The 14296-nt window shown below is 47.8% G+C and overlaps 2 protein-coding genes across 4 annotated transcripts; both read right to left on the reverse strand.

The window, feature by feature from the left end:
* Positions 1-578: 578 nt before the first annotated feature.
* On the reverse strand, positions 579-4820 carry LOC148411033 (serum amyloid P-component-like). Its single transcript, XM_088437245.1, has 8 exons — positions 4797-4820; positions 2939-3144; positions 2429-2574; positions 2247-2356; positions 1998-2146; positions 1803-1911; positions 984-1510; positions 579-888 (listed from the first exon to the last, which is right to left on the reverse strand). The coding sequence occupies exons 2-7, from the start codon at positions 2982-2984 to the stop codon at positions 1006-1008; spliced, it is 1065 nt and encodes a 354-aa protein (XP_088293371.1). The 5' UTR covers positions 2985-3144; positions 4797-4820; the 3' UTR covers positions 579-888; positions 984-1005.
* mvp (major vault protein) lies at positions 4056-14024 on the reverse strand. 3 transcript variants are annotated; one of them, XM_088437229.1, is made up of 17 exons: positions 13897-14024; positions 12766-12956; positions 12038-12233; positions 11809-11929; positions 11305-11436; positions 11113-11207; positions 10804-11040; positions 10193-10318; positions 9549-9764; positions 8882-9324; positions 8672-8816; positions 7740-7951; positions 7548-7664; positions 7120-7246; positions 6845-7033; positions 6601-6766; positions 4056-4146 (listed from the first exon to the last, which is right to left on the reverse strand). In XM_088437229.1, the coding sequence occupies exons 2-16, from the start codon at positions 12927-12929 to the stop codon at positions 6647-6649; spliced, it is 2640 nt and encodes an 879-aa protein (XP_088293355.1). In that variant the 5' UTR covers positions 12930-12956; positions 13897-14024; the 3' UTR covers positions 4056-4146; positions 6601-6646. The 3 variants fall into 3 exon arrangements, with proteins under 3 accessions (XP_088293355.1, XP_088293354.1, XP_088293356.1); XM_088437228.1 differs by lacking the exon at positions 4056-4146 and having other exon boundaries at positions 6458-6766; XM_088437230.1 differs by lacking the exon at positions 4056-4146 and having other exon boundaries at positions 6458-6766; positions 12766-12959; positions 13901-13999.
* Positions 14025-14296: the final 272 nt, after the last annotated feature.

Below are 14296 nucleotides of genomic sequence, written 5' to 3' on the forward strand. Positions count from 1 at the left end.
TAAATGCTGCCATCTCGTGGCTGGTAGACCTAGTTGCAGTCGCCGGGCTTCTTATGGATGAAAATGAGAATATGCGAGTTTCGGTGAAAGGTGGGTTTTGTTTTATGTATAAGGTGGGTTTTGTTTTCTGTATGTGGGCAGATGGGCGTGTAAACGTTGGCGTTCAAGACGAATGCATGTTGACTGAACCTTGTTTGGTTTACCTGAGCGACTATGATGCCTAGTCATGTGCCGGTTGCTATAAATCCAGGAGAAATACAGGGACATATAGTTTCCATGAAAAGCTTTGGCATTAACCGGGCTTTGTAGGTTAATGATTGAAATGATCATTTTCAGCCTCAAGTGGGATTTTGACTTAATGCTGGTGATAAAAAAAAAGGCCATAAATATTTTTTGATAGCGGACTTTTATCACGTAACTTGTTGTAGTGAAAAAGGCTCACTATTTTAGTTAATGGGCGTAGTAACAACATGGATTCTGGAGTCTACAAAACAATTTTGTCGGGCCATTTACAAGTCCCTTTATTGGGGAAAAACCACTGTACGCTCTAATAAGAGTGCAAAGGGGAGAAAAGCACAAAGTTTTGATGCTGCTTTATTTGAACCAACGTGGAAAAATAAGTTCATGTGACACAACAATGGAACAGTAAGTGAAGAAATAACAATTTGATCATTAAACTCTCAATCTCTTGCTGCATTAATAACTAGATAAGTCATTGTCATTTTGTAAAATCATACAGTAGGTGGTAGCATTTGTGATTAGCGTTCACTGACAATACGCAAAAATAAGCAATTTTAGGATGAAGTAACATCTAGTAACAGGCAATCCGCACTTGCGGTCCACCTGGAAGTCGTCGTGGAAAGAGTCCTCATTGCACCGACCGCTCATCTGAAAGACAAAAAAGCAGTTGAGATTTGGAACTCACCCAATCCCACACTGTTTTGAAGCGCTTTAAAGCACTCATCAATTGCTTTGATAAATACCTTTATTGGATTTTGGTCGGATTTACATGAACAGGTCTTCATCTTCCACCGAGACCTGGCCAGTGATTTCAAAGGGGAGGGCTTCCCAGTTGAGCACGTTGCCAGGCGTGATTATCAAGCCAAGTTGGTACTTTCGGATTTCATCTGGAGGGAGGTCGTGGTCCCACATGTGAACTTGTGACATCCTGCCGACGAAGGACCGGCCCACATCAAAGCCTCCCCCGTAAGAATCCTGGTCTTGGCCCAGGATGATGCTGGGCTCCTCAAAGATGGCATTTGAGCTTACAAATTTCTGGATGGTGGGTCGGCCGTCCAGCCACAAGCGGGCCTCGCCACTTGAAGAGCTCCAGGTGACGCACAATGCTTGCCAATTGGCTGGAGTAGGAGCCGGAACTGGAAAGTTTTGGGAGCGGCCATTGACAGAAATGTCAAAGCTGTTCTCGTTCTTCGTGATCAACAAGGCATCGTGCTCATCAACTGTAGCCAGAGAGAAGAGGGAGGAGCTTCTGCTGACATCGGTCACAAATCTAAACAAAAAAAAAAAACATAAATACATTAAAAGCCAAGTTAGCAATTAACCCTTACTCCTGAAGCACCAGTTCTTGAGGGCCAGTGTCCTGCGTGTTTTCCAAATGTTTCCTCTGCAACACACCCGCTCATTCCTCTCATACTACAAATTGATATTTTAATTGAAATGACATTCGCCATTACATTCATCAAAACTACTATCGTACACTTTGGAAATGACAGCAAAATTGAGTTTAAAATGGTGGGGCTAAAACCAGTGAAAGTAAGCGGAAGGTGCCACTGACTGCTTACCTCATACACAGGGTCAATCCAGAGAAATACGGTTCATCGGTCTCAAGTGATAGTCTCACGTGATCTTGGGCAGTTTCCCCCGGGAAGACAAAGACTTTACCGGTAAGATCTGCACACACACCAAGGACAATGAAAACATTACTGCGTGCATTGAAATGAAAAGACTTTTCTTTTCTCCCTGTGACTGTAGCGCACCCATCCTGTAGCATCTTTTGCAGATGTAGTGGTGCTTGTTGCCACAGCGCCGGTTGTACCAGCGACCTTCTTGGAGGGGCCACATGGCAGCACAGTTCGCATCAAACCTGCCATAGACATTGTCGTTGGGCCGATTGTCCCCCCAGTACCTGCAAATAAACAAGAGTTGCACTTATGAAATCTACCTCGCAACAAATGACTAGGAGGAAACCGAGACACGTTTTCTCAGATTTGAGCGCTGCCACTTACGCTTCGGCGAAAACACTTCCGTCGGTCCACATCCACTCTCCCTTTGTGTCCTTGTCCGTCAGGCCCAGCCAGGCTATGTCCTTTTCGCCCAACGTTGTACTCAGCCATTCCTACAATGAATCAAAAACATGATACTCGTGAATGCGGTAGAAGTGAGAGAAGCGGAGGTGAGCTCATTTGACCTTCTCCCCGTCGTCCAGAACGCTCGTCAAGTTGCTGTCCTTTGTCAGGCAGAAGTGGTTGGCCTCTTCCCATGTCTTGGTGTCCCCGGAGAAGAAGTAACAATTGTCCTTGTACTTCAGCCAGCCTGTGGGACACGCACACAGGCCTGGAAAGAAAATGACACGCAACACAATGACAATAACAACCTGTGATTGAATGTCCTGACTCTTAATAAAAAAATTTTAAAAAGTTAAAATATGAAGTGGCACGACATTTCATAAATGTCGAAATAATTACAAATAAATACCTTTGTGACATTTTTTTTTTTTAAATTTGAAGATAAAAACTGCTTTAAAATACATTAAACAAATAAATGAGGTCGCTAACGCCGGAAGAATGCTGTAATACCATTATTGTCCACGCAGTGTCAGTATTGTCACACTTTTACCTCACACCGTCGAACTGTTTCAGTTTAAAGTTTAACCGTTGCATACAAAAATGAAGAGAAAATAAATGAATGTTAATCTCACCCCGGATCAGAAGGACACCGAAGTAGAGGAGGAGAGCCCCTTTCATCTTGAAGTCTTCGGTCTTTTGCTTCGTGGGCGCCAATGATTTCGGGACCGGTTCAACTGGGATGGACGCTCGTGACCTCCGCTGGAACGAATGAGCGCCACACTGGGCGAGCTGGTGCTTAAATAGCCGGCAAACTACACCCTCACAAGCACGAGTGCACCTGGAATGACGGAAGGGGGGGGGACTCACCAAGATAACGCCAACTTGTAAAACAGTAACATCCGCCTAACCTTTCATTCACCATGACGTGGATTTTCCACTTTTATCGAACGAAACGCACATAGAGTAATATTCCTAAAAAGCATAACAATAAGGCTCTACTGCTTGCTAATAGAGAAAGTTGTTGAAGTATATGGTGACCACATTTTCACGGCTAAAAAGTGAGCTGAAAATGAATTATGCAATTGATTCTCCTCAGGAACTATTTTTTTTTTTTTTTTTGCACCAGAGTTAAGGCTAAATAACACTCACAAATAAATACCTCACTATCGCATTAAGGATAGGATAATAATAATAAATATATATATATATAGTTGTGGTTTCAACCGACGCCATATCATCTTTCGGCATTTTTTGTGTAGTTTTCTTGAACTTAAAAATGAAAACACAAAAAAGATAAAAACAGTATAACATGAGATGTATGTCCCTAACTTTCTTTTTCTCCTGCTCAGCTCCAAATGTTGTGATTCCCGATCACGTGATGGGGATCTGAACATCTCTATTGCGTGACAATGCCTTGCATTGGCCCCCTGGCCCCCATGCTTATTTCCAGCTTCAGGATGAGAAGTCAGAAATATTCGTGAGGAATGAACACCATGCGGGACGCAATTGTTAAGTAGGACGGGTGTCAAACAATATTTTAGACTTCTTTTTCACGGAAAAGAGCTAAAAACGTGCAAAAATATTCCCAAATGTTCACTTTGCCATGAAATCAATTCCATTTGCGAGCGTTTAGGAATGAGCGCATGGGGCCGTTGCACCTGTTTGGACAACCTACAGTCATTTTTAGCCTACTCACGTAATTTTTTAAATGCTTTTTGTTAAATGCGTCTAGATCAGGGGCGGGCAAACCTTTTGACCCGGGGGGCGCAAAGGCTTCTAAAATTGGTCACGAGGGGTCGGGCCAGGAGCAGATGGATGCAGTGTTTTGATAATCCACCCCCTAAAAGGAAAACAAATGTGCCATATCAACAAAACCTGCTTTAATTCAAATAGAAAATAAACAAAAGCATTGTGTGTCATTTAGTTCCCATGCATTAAACAATTCATTGAAAGGACTCTTCCAGTAAGTGAACATTAGATGTATTTTTTAATTGCCAACATTTTAAAGCACTGATAGTTCCACTAACCTTCAGGATATGAACATTATCGCTCTCCTCCTGATTAAGCGTTTCTTCAAGTTCGGCAGGCCGGATTAAAATGCCTAATGGGCCACGTATGACCCCCGGACCGCAGATGGCCCAAGGCCGGTCCAGATCAACGGCTCGAATGGGGCGGGCGGAAATCGACGCAGAGGGGGAAAACGGAACATCGGGGAAGCAATCGGCACCATGAAGGCCAATGAGCACACCGGGTGCCTGCTGGGATAGGCGCCAGCAAGCCTGCGACCCTTGTGAGGATAAGTGTCTTTAGAAATGTATATTAAGGGAAAAAAGATGACATTTTGTGAAGACTAACGGGCAGTTTGGGTCAGACTACCTTGATGGAAAATTACTATCCATTTTAGCACACTATGTCGCTGAGCCTGTCTGCCACGTTTTTAATCTGACTTTGAAACAGTGTTTATCAGTTCCAGTAAAATAAAAATCTGACCTTACGTGGCGCCAACAGCAGTCCCATATCTACGTTTCCCATTTTAGGAAGATCAGGGAAAAACACATTTTCTCTCAAATTTTCAACTGCTTCTCCAATTTGAATCTTTGCTCTATTTATCAACACACAATTTTCATGTGATCGAACAGTGGTTCTCAAATTGGGGCAGGGGTACCCCTGGGGGTATTTGAAGGAACTCCAGGCGCTACTTGAGACGTTAACAGTGATTATTTATATATATATATATATATATATATATATCTTGGAAAAAAATTGAAATTAAAAATGGAATACACATCTGGGATTGAATGTCTGGACATGAAATAAATGTAAAAATACATCTTTGGGATTAAATGAGTAAATATGAGGAAGCAGGTCAACTCAATAAGCAGCAAATGCCATACTTGCTTCCGTATGTGCTGCCAAACATAAGAAAAAAATGTGTATTAGTCACAGCTTTGCTGAGGAGAAACCGCGTAGCTTCACGCTAACAAATAATACCCATCCCCCTTGAAATGCTAGCAGTTAGCATGTTCTAGAAGCAATGGCCTTTGAAAACAAATGCTTTTGAGTACCAAAGTATAACATAAAAGGTCATCACATAGTTTATGCAGGAAATATGGCAGAATTTTATCACAGGACAAGTGGAGTTTCGCATCCACCAAGGACAAAGGCAAAAGTTACAAAGTTGCATTTGGAAATGCTGGAGAAAAGCAACTCGGATATCCCCCACTCAGAAACACCAAGGACATTTGGGTACTACTGACAAAAACAAAGCTTTGTGTGTGTGTGTGCGTGTGTGTGTGTGTGTGTGTGTGTGTGTGTGCGCGCGCGTGGTGGTGGGGGGGGGGGGGGGGCGGTCTAAGTGGAAGGAGGGGGTAGGGAGAATGAAAGACATTAATAAAAATGAAATGAAACAAGTTGAAATATGGAAAAGAAAGACGGAGGAAAAGAAATTAGCTTCGTTGACACAATCACGCAACGGATCTGATTGTCCTCCTGATTGGTCCCAGGTGATTTGGGTGCAAACGGCGGGGTACGCGCATGACCCTACAACCTTTGAAGCAAGGCAGCTGTGCTAAGCAGTCAAATTCATAACATCAACATTCCACAATCAAAATCATGTGAAATGGATGAATAAGGACGTTTGCACATCTGCCTCACACGTGGAAATTGTGGGTTCAATTCCAGCTCCGGCCATTCTGTGTCAAGTTTGCATGTTCTCCCCATGCCTGTGTGGGTTTTCTCTGGATATTTTGGTTTCCTCACACATTCCCCGAAACATTCATGCAGGTACATTGGACACTTCAAATGGCCTTTAGGCGTGTTTGGAAATGCGAATGATTGTTGGGTTGCGTGCCCTCTGATTGGCTGACATCCAGTTCTAGGTGTACCCCACCTGCTGCCCGAAGACACCTAGGATAGGCTCCAGCATACTTGCGACTCTTGTGAAGAAAATGGATGGACGGAACATTCCATAAATCGAAATAGAAAACGGAAGGATGGAAATAATTTAAAATGGATGAATGAGCTGACTGCCCCCGTGCCCGAGCTTACTGTGGGACTTTACATTTAGTGGAAAATTTGGAAGAGCATTGATTCAAATTTGGAAGAGCATTGATTCATCACATAGCTGACAAAAAAAAATCTTTAGTGATATATGTTTTTGCATATGATTTATTTCCTTCACAGACAGAAAGGTGCAAGCAGTGCATATGTATGTCTATATGTGTGTGTGTGTATATATATATATATATATATATATATATATATATATATATATCTTTGGTTTATTTCTGCTCACGTTGCTTTCAAAGCAAAAGGTTTCCACTGTGGGTTAGCTTGTGGCATCACTGAGAAGGTGTGGGCAGCGCCCCCAGCAGGCCGTTGGCGGTGGTGAAGAGGTTGATGGGGGAGGAGCCGTCGGTGATGAGCGTGGACTTGAGGCCCAGCGCCTGCAGCATTTTGACCTAAACGCAAAATGAGAAGTGACCTCTTGTGACCTCTTGTGACTTGATGCCCGACTGTCGCCGCCCGCGCAAACGTACCTGCATCTCGGGTCCGGCGCGAGCAATTTCGGCCAGCGTGTCGCTGCCCAGACTGGCGACGAGCTGGCGGAAGCGTTCGCTCTCGATGTTGGCGAGGCGTTCTTGCTTCTCCACCTCCAGTTGGTCCATCTGCTTCCTGTAGCTCAGCTCCTGCTCGCGGGCCTTGGCCAGTCGCTCCAGCTCCGCCTCCTTCGAGAAGCGAGCGGGAAGCGTTGCCCGGGTCGCGCAGGCCCTCGGCATTTACGCGACACGATCGGGACGCCCCGGCGACGTACCGCCTCGATGCGCTGCGCCTCCACTTTCAGCTTGGCCTCGTGGACGGCCGCCTCGCCCTGGATGCGAGCCGCCTCCGCTCGGGACTGAGCTTCGGCCTTGGCGGCGCCGGTGCTCTCCACGGCGGCGCTGACGGACCGCGGGGACAGACAAACATGAGGCGGCCGACAGGATGCAGGAGACAGACTGATACGCTTTTGCCAAAATACCACCAACATCGACGCCGATAATAAATTAAAAGGCTAATACCAATAAAATCAACAAAATGAGAATCTGCAAAATGCTAACGATTGGCGCTGACGCGTGCCTTCATCCCCAAAATCGGCGTAGACAATGGCCAAATATTAGCGCAGCCCTTTGCCAAATTGGCCAATATAGGCACTAAAACTCCGCGTATTGCGACATAAGTGACGGAGGACAAGGAGGTCACCTGAGGGCCTCCAGCTCCAGGAGCTCCTTCCTGGCCCGCTCGGCCTCCGCCTGGTCAGTAATCTTCTGCCGCTCCAGTTTGCCGCGAGCTTCCTGCTCCAGACGCTCGGCTTCGTGCCTGCGGGGATTCCCGAAGCCAGATCGTCAAGCGTTTTTTTTTTTTCCCGGCGAGGTGAGATTTGAAAGCGGTCACCTGGCGGCGGCCTCCTGGGAGTTGGTGGTGATCTCGATGGCCAGCTGCACGCTCTTCTGCAGGGCGTCGCGCGTGCGCTGATCCACGGGTTCCACCGACTGGATGTCCACGCTGCTGATGACCAGCCGGTTCTGGTGGAAGCGCAGACTGGGCCGCACCGCCAGCTTCTCGTCGAAGCCGAACACGGCCGAGCAGATGATGCGGTTGGAGTTCTGCCGGGGGGGGGGGCACGGTTTGTTGACGAGTCGCCGCATCTGACCGCTTTTCACATCACCGTAGCTTTGACCTGCCTCCATTTCTAGTACCATATTGCCGTGGACATTTTGCGAGAGTGCAGTGGGACAGAACCAGATTTGAAGGACGACGGACGAAGAAAAGTAGAAGGCGCTGTAAGAGTTGGATTCTCGGAGGAGTGAGCGAGCCAGGAAGCGCGGCGGGAGGGGGGGGGGACTCAAGCGCTGCCAAATTAATTGGAGTGCAAAATGAAAGCTCGGCGCAGGAAATGAACCGAACCATGGACTTGATGTTTTTTGAATACTTTACTTGTGATGGACAAATGAAGCTTCGTAAAACACTTGTGATAGGTTTAAACTCCTCTAGATGGCACACTTGATTGAAAGATGAGAAGGACTGGCCTTTATCTTTAAAATTAGAACACCCTTGAGAGTTAAAAAACGATCACAAGTGCTTCATGATGCTTTTACTAACATTGTGACTAGAAGACTACACTTTCAAATTAAGAGAAAATGAATCAATTAACTGCTGAATTGTGACTTATCTTTTAAGTTTCTGCAGTTTCAACTTTGTCTAAGAGAGCTTTGCCACCACCTTGTGGCAACAGAAGGCAACTACTGGGATATTTTTTTTTGCTCACTCTCCAACCTCCATCCTCTACCGATAGCAGCGCTTCCCTGAAGAATAAGGACCCAAACCTTGTGGAAGTCATCGAACTGCACGGAGGCGACGGCGCCTCGAATCCGCGAGGCGATGGCCTTGCAGGCGTCGCCCACGAAGTCAGGCACCGAGAAAAGGGCGGCGGCCTCGGCGGACTCCACGGGAGGCGTGACGTCAAAGTGCCTGAAGGGGGCAACAGTGGCGCCTTAGACGCACGCGAGCCCGCGCGGAACCGGCGGAACGCGTACCAATTGTAGGAGAGCTGCAGCTGCAGCCGGGCGTGGTCGGCGGTCTCGATAGTGATGATGTCGGTGAAGAAGTCGGGTCCGAGCAGGAGGCAGATGGCCTTGATGACGTTGCCCCGTTTGGGCCGGTCGCCGGACAGCGACAGGACGGTGAACTGCTCGTCGGGCCCCAGCATGACCCGCTCGGGCCCGAAGACCACGCGGGCCCTCTTGGCCCGGTAGTCGTAGACCTGGACCGCCGCGTTGTGCGGGACCCGGAAGGACACCACCTGGGTCTTGTCCCGCGGCTTGCTACCCAGATCTTCGGTCAGGTTGCGCCTGTTGGAACGGTCGGCCAGGGGGTCCCGGGGGGACGCCAGCAGGTCCTCCACGTTGGCGGGGAGCCCCTTGGACCAGAGCTCCTCATCCTGGGTCAGCATGTACGTCTGGCCGATGACCGCTCGCACCTAACGCGCAACGACAACGTCGGGTACTTATGCGCGCCCTCAAACTTTTTCCAACGCTAACGTGGCTCTTGCTAAATCTGATGACAGCGGAGGTACATGAAGGTACTTCAGGAGTAAGTGAGGTTTTTAGAGTTTTTCTATAGTTATCAGCAACTCTAATTTAATGCCGCTATGAGAACAGGACGTTTTCAAATTAAGAGCAAATCAGGTCGACGTTCGGGTACCTTTCCGCTCTTGATGTCCCTGACGTAGATGCCCTCGTGCTCGTCCAGCGGGATGGCCTGGCGCCGGAGCATCACCTCCACCTGGGAGGGGGGCACGTACTCGATGGGTCCCCGCAGCATCCAGCGGTCGCCGGGGCGACGGAGGACGGCGCCGTGACGGCGGCGCTTGCTGCGCTCGCCCGCCTCCTCTTCCTCCTCGGGCTCCGCCTCCTCGCGCTGGCAGAGAGAAAGGGGGAGGGGCCGGAGGAGGGCGGAGACCAGGGTTAGCGAGCCGATGCGTGGGGAGGGGGGGCGGGACAGGGGGGAAATCGGGGAGCGCTGGAGAAGCGGGGAGGAAAATGGCAAGCGGGTGGGTCATGTGACATGCGGGACGGGGAGAAAAGGTTGGGTGGGAGGGGACAGCTCAGACAGGAAGTCACCCTTATTTCTCTCCCAGTGATTTTTTTTTCTTTTTTTTTTTTTGACAGGTTCGTTACCCCAAAATACCTCAGCAACATGTTTACGCTTTTGCCCTTGAGGCAAACCAACCAAGATGGCGCCCTACAAACACAACATGGCTACTTTTAGCCGCATCGGACCGGGCGGGAGGTGGCCCAGATGGCGCTGACCTCGGCATAGGTTAGGGGGCGTGGGGGGAGGCTCACCTCCTGGGTGTCGGTGAAGGCCTCGATGGCGCGCAGGACCAGACCCTCTTCCTCTGACAACACATACACGTCCTGAATTCCTCGTTCAAGACGCTCGCCTGGTTGCAAGAAAAACGAGCGCTCTCCCTGGTGGACAATACAAGAATGGCAAAGACTTTCAGCCCTAATAGCTCAGCAAGCATGTAAAAAACAAATGATATATCTACTTATACATATCTATACATAAAAATCTATAGTGATAGGGATATTATAAAGCTATATAGAGATACAGAAAATATATAGTCAACTAGAGACCTAGACATAGAGCTTTAGACAGATCTAAAGAGGTATTTGAGCGAGAATTATTGAGGTAGATAGAGATAAAAAGATATAACTAGCTAGAGATATAGAGCTTGAACAAGCTATAGATTGAGATATAAATTGATAAAAGACACAGATCAAGGGCGATAGTCTAATAGAGCAGAGAGATAGAACTAAAGATACGTAGAGCTAGAATTATAGATAGAAAAGGCAATAATATAAACACACACACACACAAATACAAATTTTCCATCCATCCATATAAATATAATAATACAAATAAAAATAAACTCCTGCCCCTCCTTTCTCACCTTGACGACCCTCTTCTGGCCCAGCTGAGGTTTCCCGTCGGCTCCGACCGGATCCAAGACGACGCAATACTGGCGCGTGCTGAGCGTGGTGACGTCGACCACGCCCACTACTTCCTCGGCCACCGACGGCACGTGGGCCTCGCGGTCCTCCAGGGTCACCAGCCACTCTTCGCCGGTGCGGCGGTCGTGCCCCCCAGCGTCGCGGAAAGGTCGCAGGGCGCGCACGTGCAGAGCTTTCTGAAGGGGGCGGAGTCACATCATCGGCCACACGCTGAAGGATTTCGTCTTGAAAAGCGCACGAGGCGGCACCTTGTCGGTGAGGATGAATGCGTTGACGATGTCGATGACCTCCTCGTGGGCGCTGGGCAGGTATGCGCCCACCTTGCTCACGAGCCACTCCTCGCCTGGGCGTTAACAAAGCCGGGTTGGAAACCAGTCACATGGACGGCTGTCAAAACAAACAGGACGCGGGGCGGAAGGAAGGAAGGAGGCGCGTCCCACCGGTGACGCGGCGCACGCCGCTACGGTCCACGCCCTCTTTGCGCGCTCGCAGCCGTATGGCCTGATTCTCGCCGATCACCGTGGCCTTGATGGTCTCCAGGACAACCACCTCTTTTCTAGGGATGTATGTGCCTGTCCACAAAGACGACGAATAGCGTAACAATTATCCACAGAGACGCAATGTGTTATTCTCTGTTAGAACTCCCTGTGTGTCTCCCTGTTTGCAGGAGCGGCGCTAGAAATTTTCGGAGGGGTGGCAGTTAAAGGGGTCTACGAATACTGCGAGCATGTAAAAATTGCAGAATGGCCAAAAACAGTCATGGGGTGGCTGTGACCACCCCATGAGATCCGAACAGGGTTTCGGGGGTATCTAATGTTATGATGTGACAGGAACAATACTGTTTTCAAATTAAGAGCAAATTAACTGGAACAGAAATCAACTCTGCTAAAGAGCATTATAGTGACTTATAGTGACAAAAGTTGAGTGCGCATCTCGGGGCTCACCGGGTCCCTCAAAGAGCCACTCGTCTCCCGCCACGCGCTTTTCTGCACCATCCAGGAAGTCGAGCAGCGCCTGCAGACGGAGCGCCGTGTCGGGGTAAACGACCTGCAGGGGGGTCACGTTCTGAAAGCAGAGAGACAAACTCATTACAGTTGCTTATCAGTTTTTGTTTTCTTCATTTGACGAGAGGAAAACAAATCATTGAAAAGTGTCCCAAGGGCCTGGACGCACCTGCTGGATCTCCTCCCCGGGGTAAAGCGGGAAGGGATCCCTGGTGAGGCGGATGTCCAGGTCGGCGTGCCTGAGCTTGGCCTGGCCCGAGCCGTCGAACAGAACCCGGCCGTTGTCGTCGCACGCCACCGGGTTGACCACCACGCAGTAGTGGCGCGGGGGCACCATGATCATCCGCATCGGCGCAAACAGAACCCTGCCCGGGTCCCGAGTTCTTACAGTTAGTGGAGTGGAACAACCAAACTAAGCCGGAAAACATTTCCGGAACATACATATATTTATATATTTTGTATTTTTTACGCGAAAACTAACAAACTCAGTTCGAACAGACAACAAAGAACAATAATAGTGAAAGTGCCCTTTGCTATTGTATGTCAATTACATTATGGATAAAATTGAGCTAAAACTAATTGAATAAACCAAAAAAAACCCAATAAGGACTAACCCTGTCCAGATCACGTGACCTCAATAAAAACTTGAAAAATAAACATGCTCGCAAAAAAAGTTAATAAAACTTACAAGAACAACAACTTCTTTCTGATTTTACCTTTCAATTATAAATTAAAAAAAAGGCTAAAACTAATTACTAAAAATGAAGGATTTTTGCCAAAATATTCCTTAAAATTAACAATACGAAGTGAAAATAAAAAATTACAACCCTGCAAAATCACAAACTATTAAAACCCTGCCCAGGTCACCCCACGTTCATAAACGCTGCGCCCTCTGACCTTTCATTGTCCTGGCGGTAGTACGTCTGAGGTCCGATCTCCACACGGGCGATGTTGGTGTTCTGGTCCAGCACATGGATGAAATGGTGAGGCGGGATCCGGATGATGGACGCATCCACCGGGACGTCCGGCTCGCACGGTCGGATAACATTCTTCTTGGACATCACGTCAACAAGAGCGACACCAAAAACCTGAAGAATGTTTTTGTGTCAAAATGTTGACCAAGCTGCTCTGTATTCATTACAAATGACTTTGGTGTGTGTCTTGGGCGTAGGAAGGAATGTGGCAAGGTTGGAGTGCACCACCCACGCACAGGTCATCGGTGCTGAAGAAGATTGAGGAGCGGCCCGTTGACAGCCGAACTTTAAACGGACACGCCCACTCAGCACCGTATAATAAAAATAAATGCTGGGGTCAAATAAACCCTAACAGAAAAAATAAATGTTCCTCTTTGATGACCAATTATTAAGTCCGGGTGGAGTACCCTCCCCCACCCCACCCAAAAAAAAGTCAGTCAAAATTAATTTAAAAAAAAAACAAAACGTGTATAGCTATCAGGGGCGGAGCCTTGCACGTGAGACAGCAGCCAATCACAGGGCGACTACTGCCACCCAAGCTTCAGCATTCTATCGACTACAAAAAAAAAGATTAAAAGTCATTTAAAAGGTTAGAAATTTTATTAAATCATTTCAACTTCCACCGCTACAATCCAGTTGCCTCAAACACGTGCATGCAGGCGCGCGCACACACGCGAAGAGGCGTCTAAATGCGGTCTTCCGGGTTTCAACGAAACGCTTAATTTTTTTGATTGAGCAAGTTTTTACACATAGGACGCAAAACTTCGAGGTATCGCAGGTACGGAAGATGATTGAGAAATATTATATAAATCCCAGTGGAAATTTGCGAGTCACCACCGTGACGTCACCCCACCACATCGGCCCGCCGCAGCCTGGCGTAAACCAAAACAAACTCGGATGAAAGTTGACTTTTTGTTTTTCAAACGTGAGCCAAATGGCACGTATGCACCCGGCACATCACTGAGTTTCATTCGCTCATATTTAGGAGCGTAGAAGGAAAACAAGCAAGTAGGACAACTTTTCAAACGTCGACATTTTCTGAGAGCTTCCTCACCTGTTTTTTTTCTGTCGTTTTGACGTCCAAGTCACGAGCGGGGGCACAACGCTGAGTTGCACAGGTGAAGAGAAAGGCGATGATTGTCTGGTGGGCGGGGCGGTTGTTCGGATACCGGAAGTGAGCATACTGATGGTCACATGACTTCCCAGATTTGACGGCATGCGAATTTTGGCAGCAGCGATCGGTCAGCAAAATACGCGTGGATCGCATTGCATCTCTGCCGATTATTAATAATTGATAATTTGATGTGCTTGGTGAAAACACAATCACGTGAATTTTCCCAACGCCAATGTTTAAGGCGAACATCGGCTAACTAAAAGTTTTAGCCGTAAAATAACGATATCTGCTGGTAGAAATGATGTACTACAAATAAATCAGAACCACGTTGTGACGTCAT

This window comes from Hippichthys cyanospilos, chromosome 16 (genome assembly GCF_059441005.1).
Source record: "Hippichthys cyanospilos isolate Australia breed blue-spotted pipefish chromosome 16, RoL_Hcya_1.0, whole genome shotgun sequence".
Taxonomy (NCBI): domain Eukaryota; kingdom Metazoa; phylum Chordata; class Actinopteri; order Syngnathiformes; family Syngnathidae; genus Hippichthys; species Hippichthys cyanospilos.

Excerpts from the sequence above, each read along its gene's own strand:
- LOC148411033 (XM_088437245.1), bottom strand. The coding sequence starts at position 2,984 with ATGAAAGGGGCTCTCCTCCTCTACTTCGGTGTCCTTCTGATCCGGG. Across the intron at positions 2,357-2,428 it reads TTCTGGACGACGGGGAGAAG|GAATGGCTGAGTACAACGTT; the intron begins GTCAAATGAGCT and ends GATTCATTGTAG. Across the intron at positions 1,912-1,997 it reads CAAAAGATGCTACAGGATGG|ATCTTACCGGTAAAGTCTTT; the intron begins GTGCGCTACAGT and ends GTGTGTGTGCAG.
- mvp (XM_088437229.1), bottom strand. The coding sequence starts at position 12,929 with ATGTCCAAGAAGAATGTTATCCGACCGTGCGAGCCGGACGTCCCGGTG. Across the intron at positions 9,325-9,548 it reads GGGACATCAAGAGCGGAAAG|GTGCGAGCGGTCATCGGCCA; the intron begins GTACCCGAACGT and ends GTTGCGCGTTAG. Across the intron at positions 7,952-8,671 it reads AGTTCGATGACTTCCACAAG|AACTCCAACCGCATCATCTG; the intron begins GTTTGGGTCCTT and ends CCCCCCCGGCAG.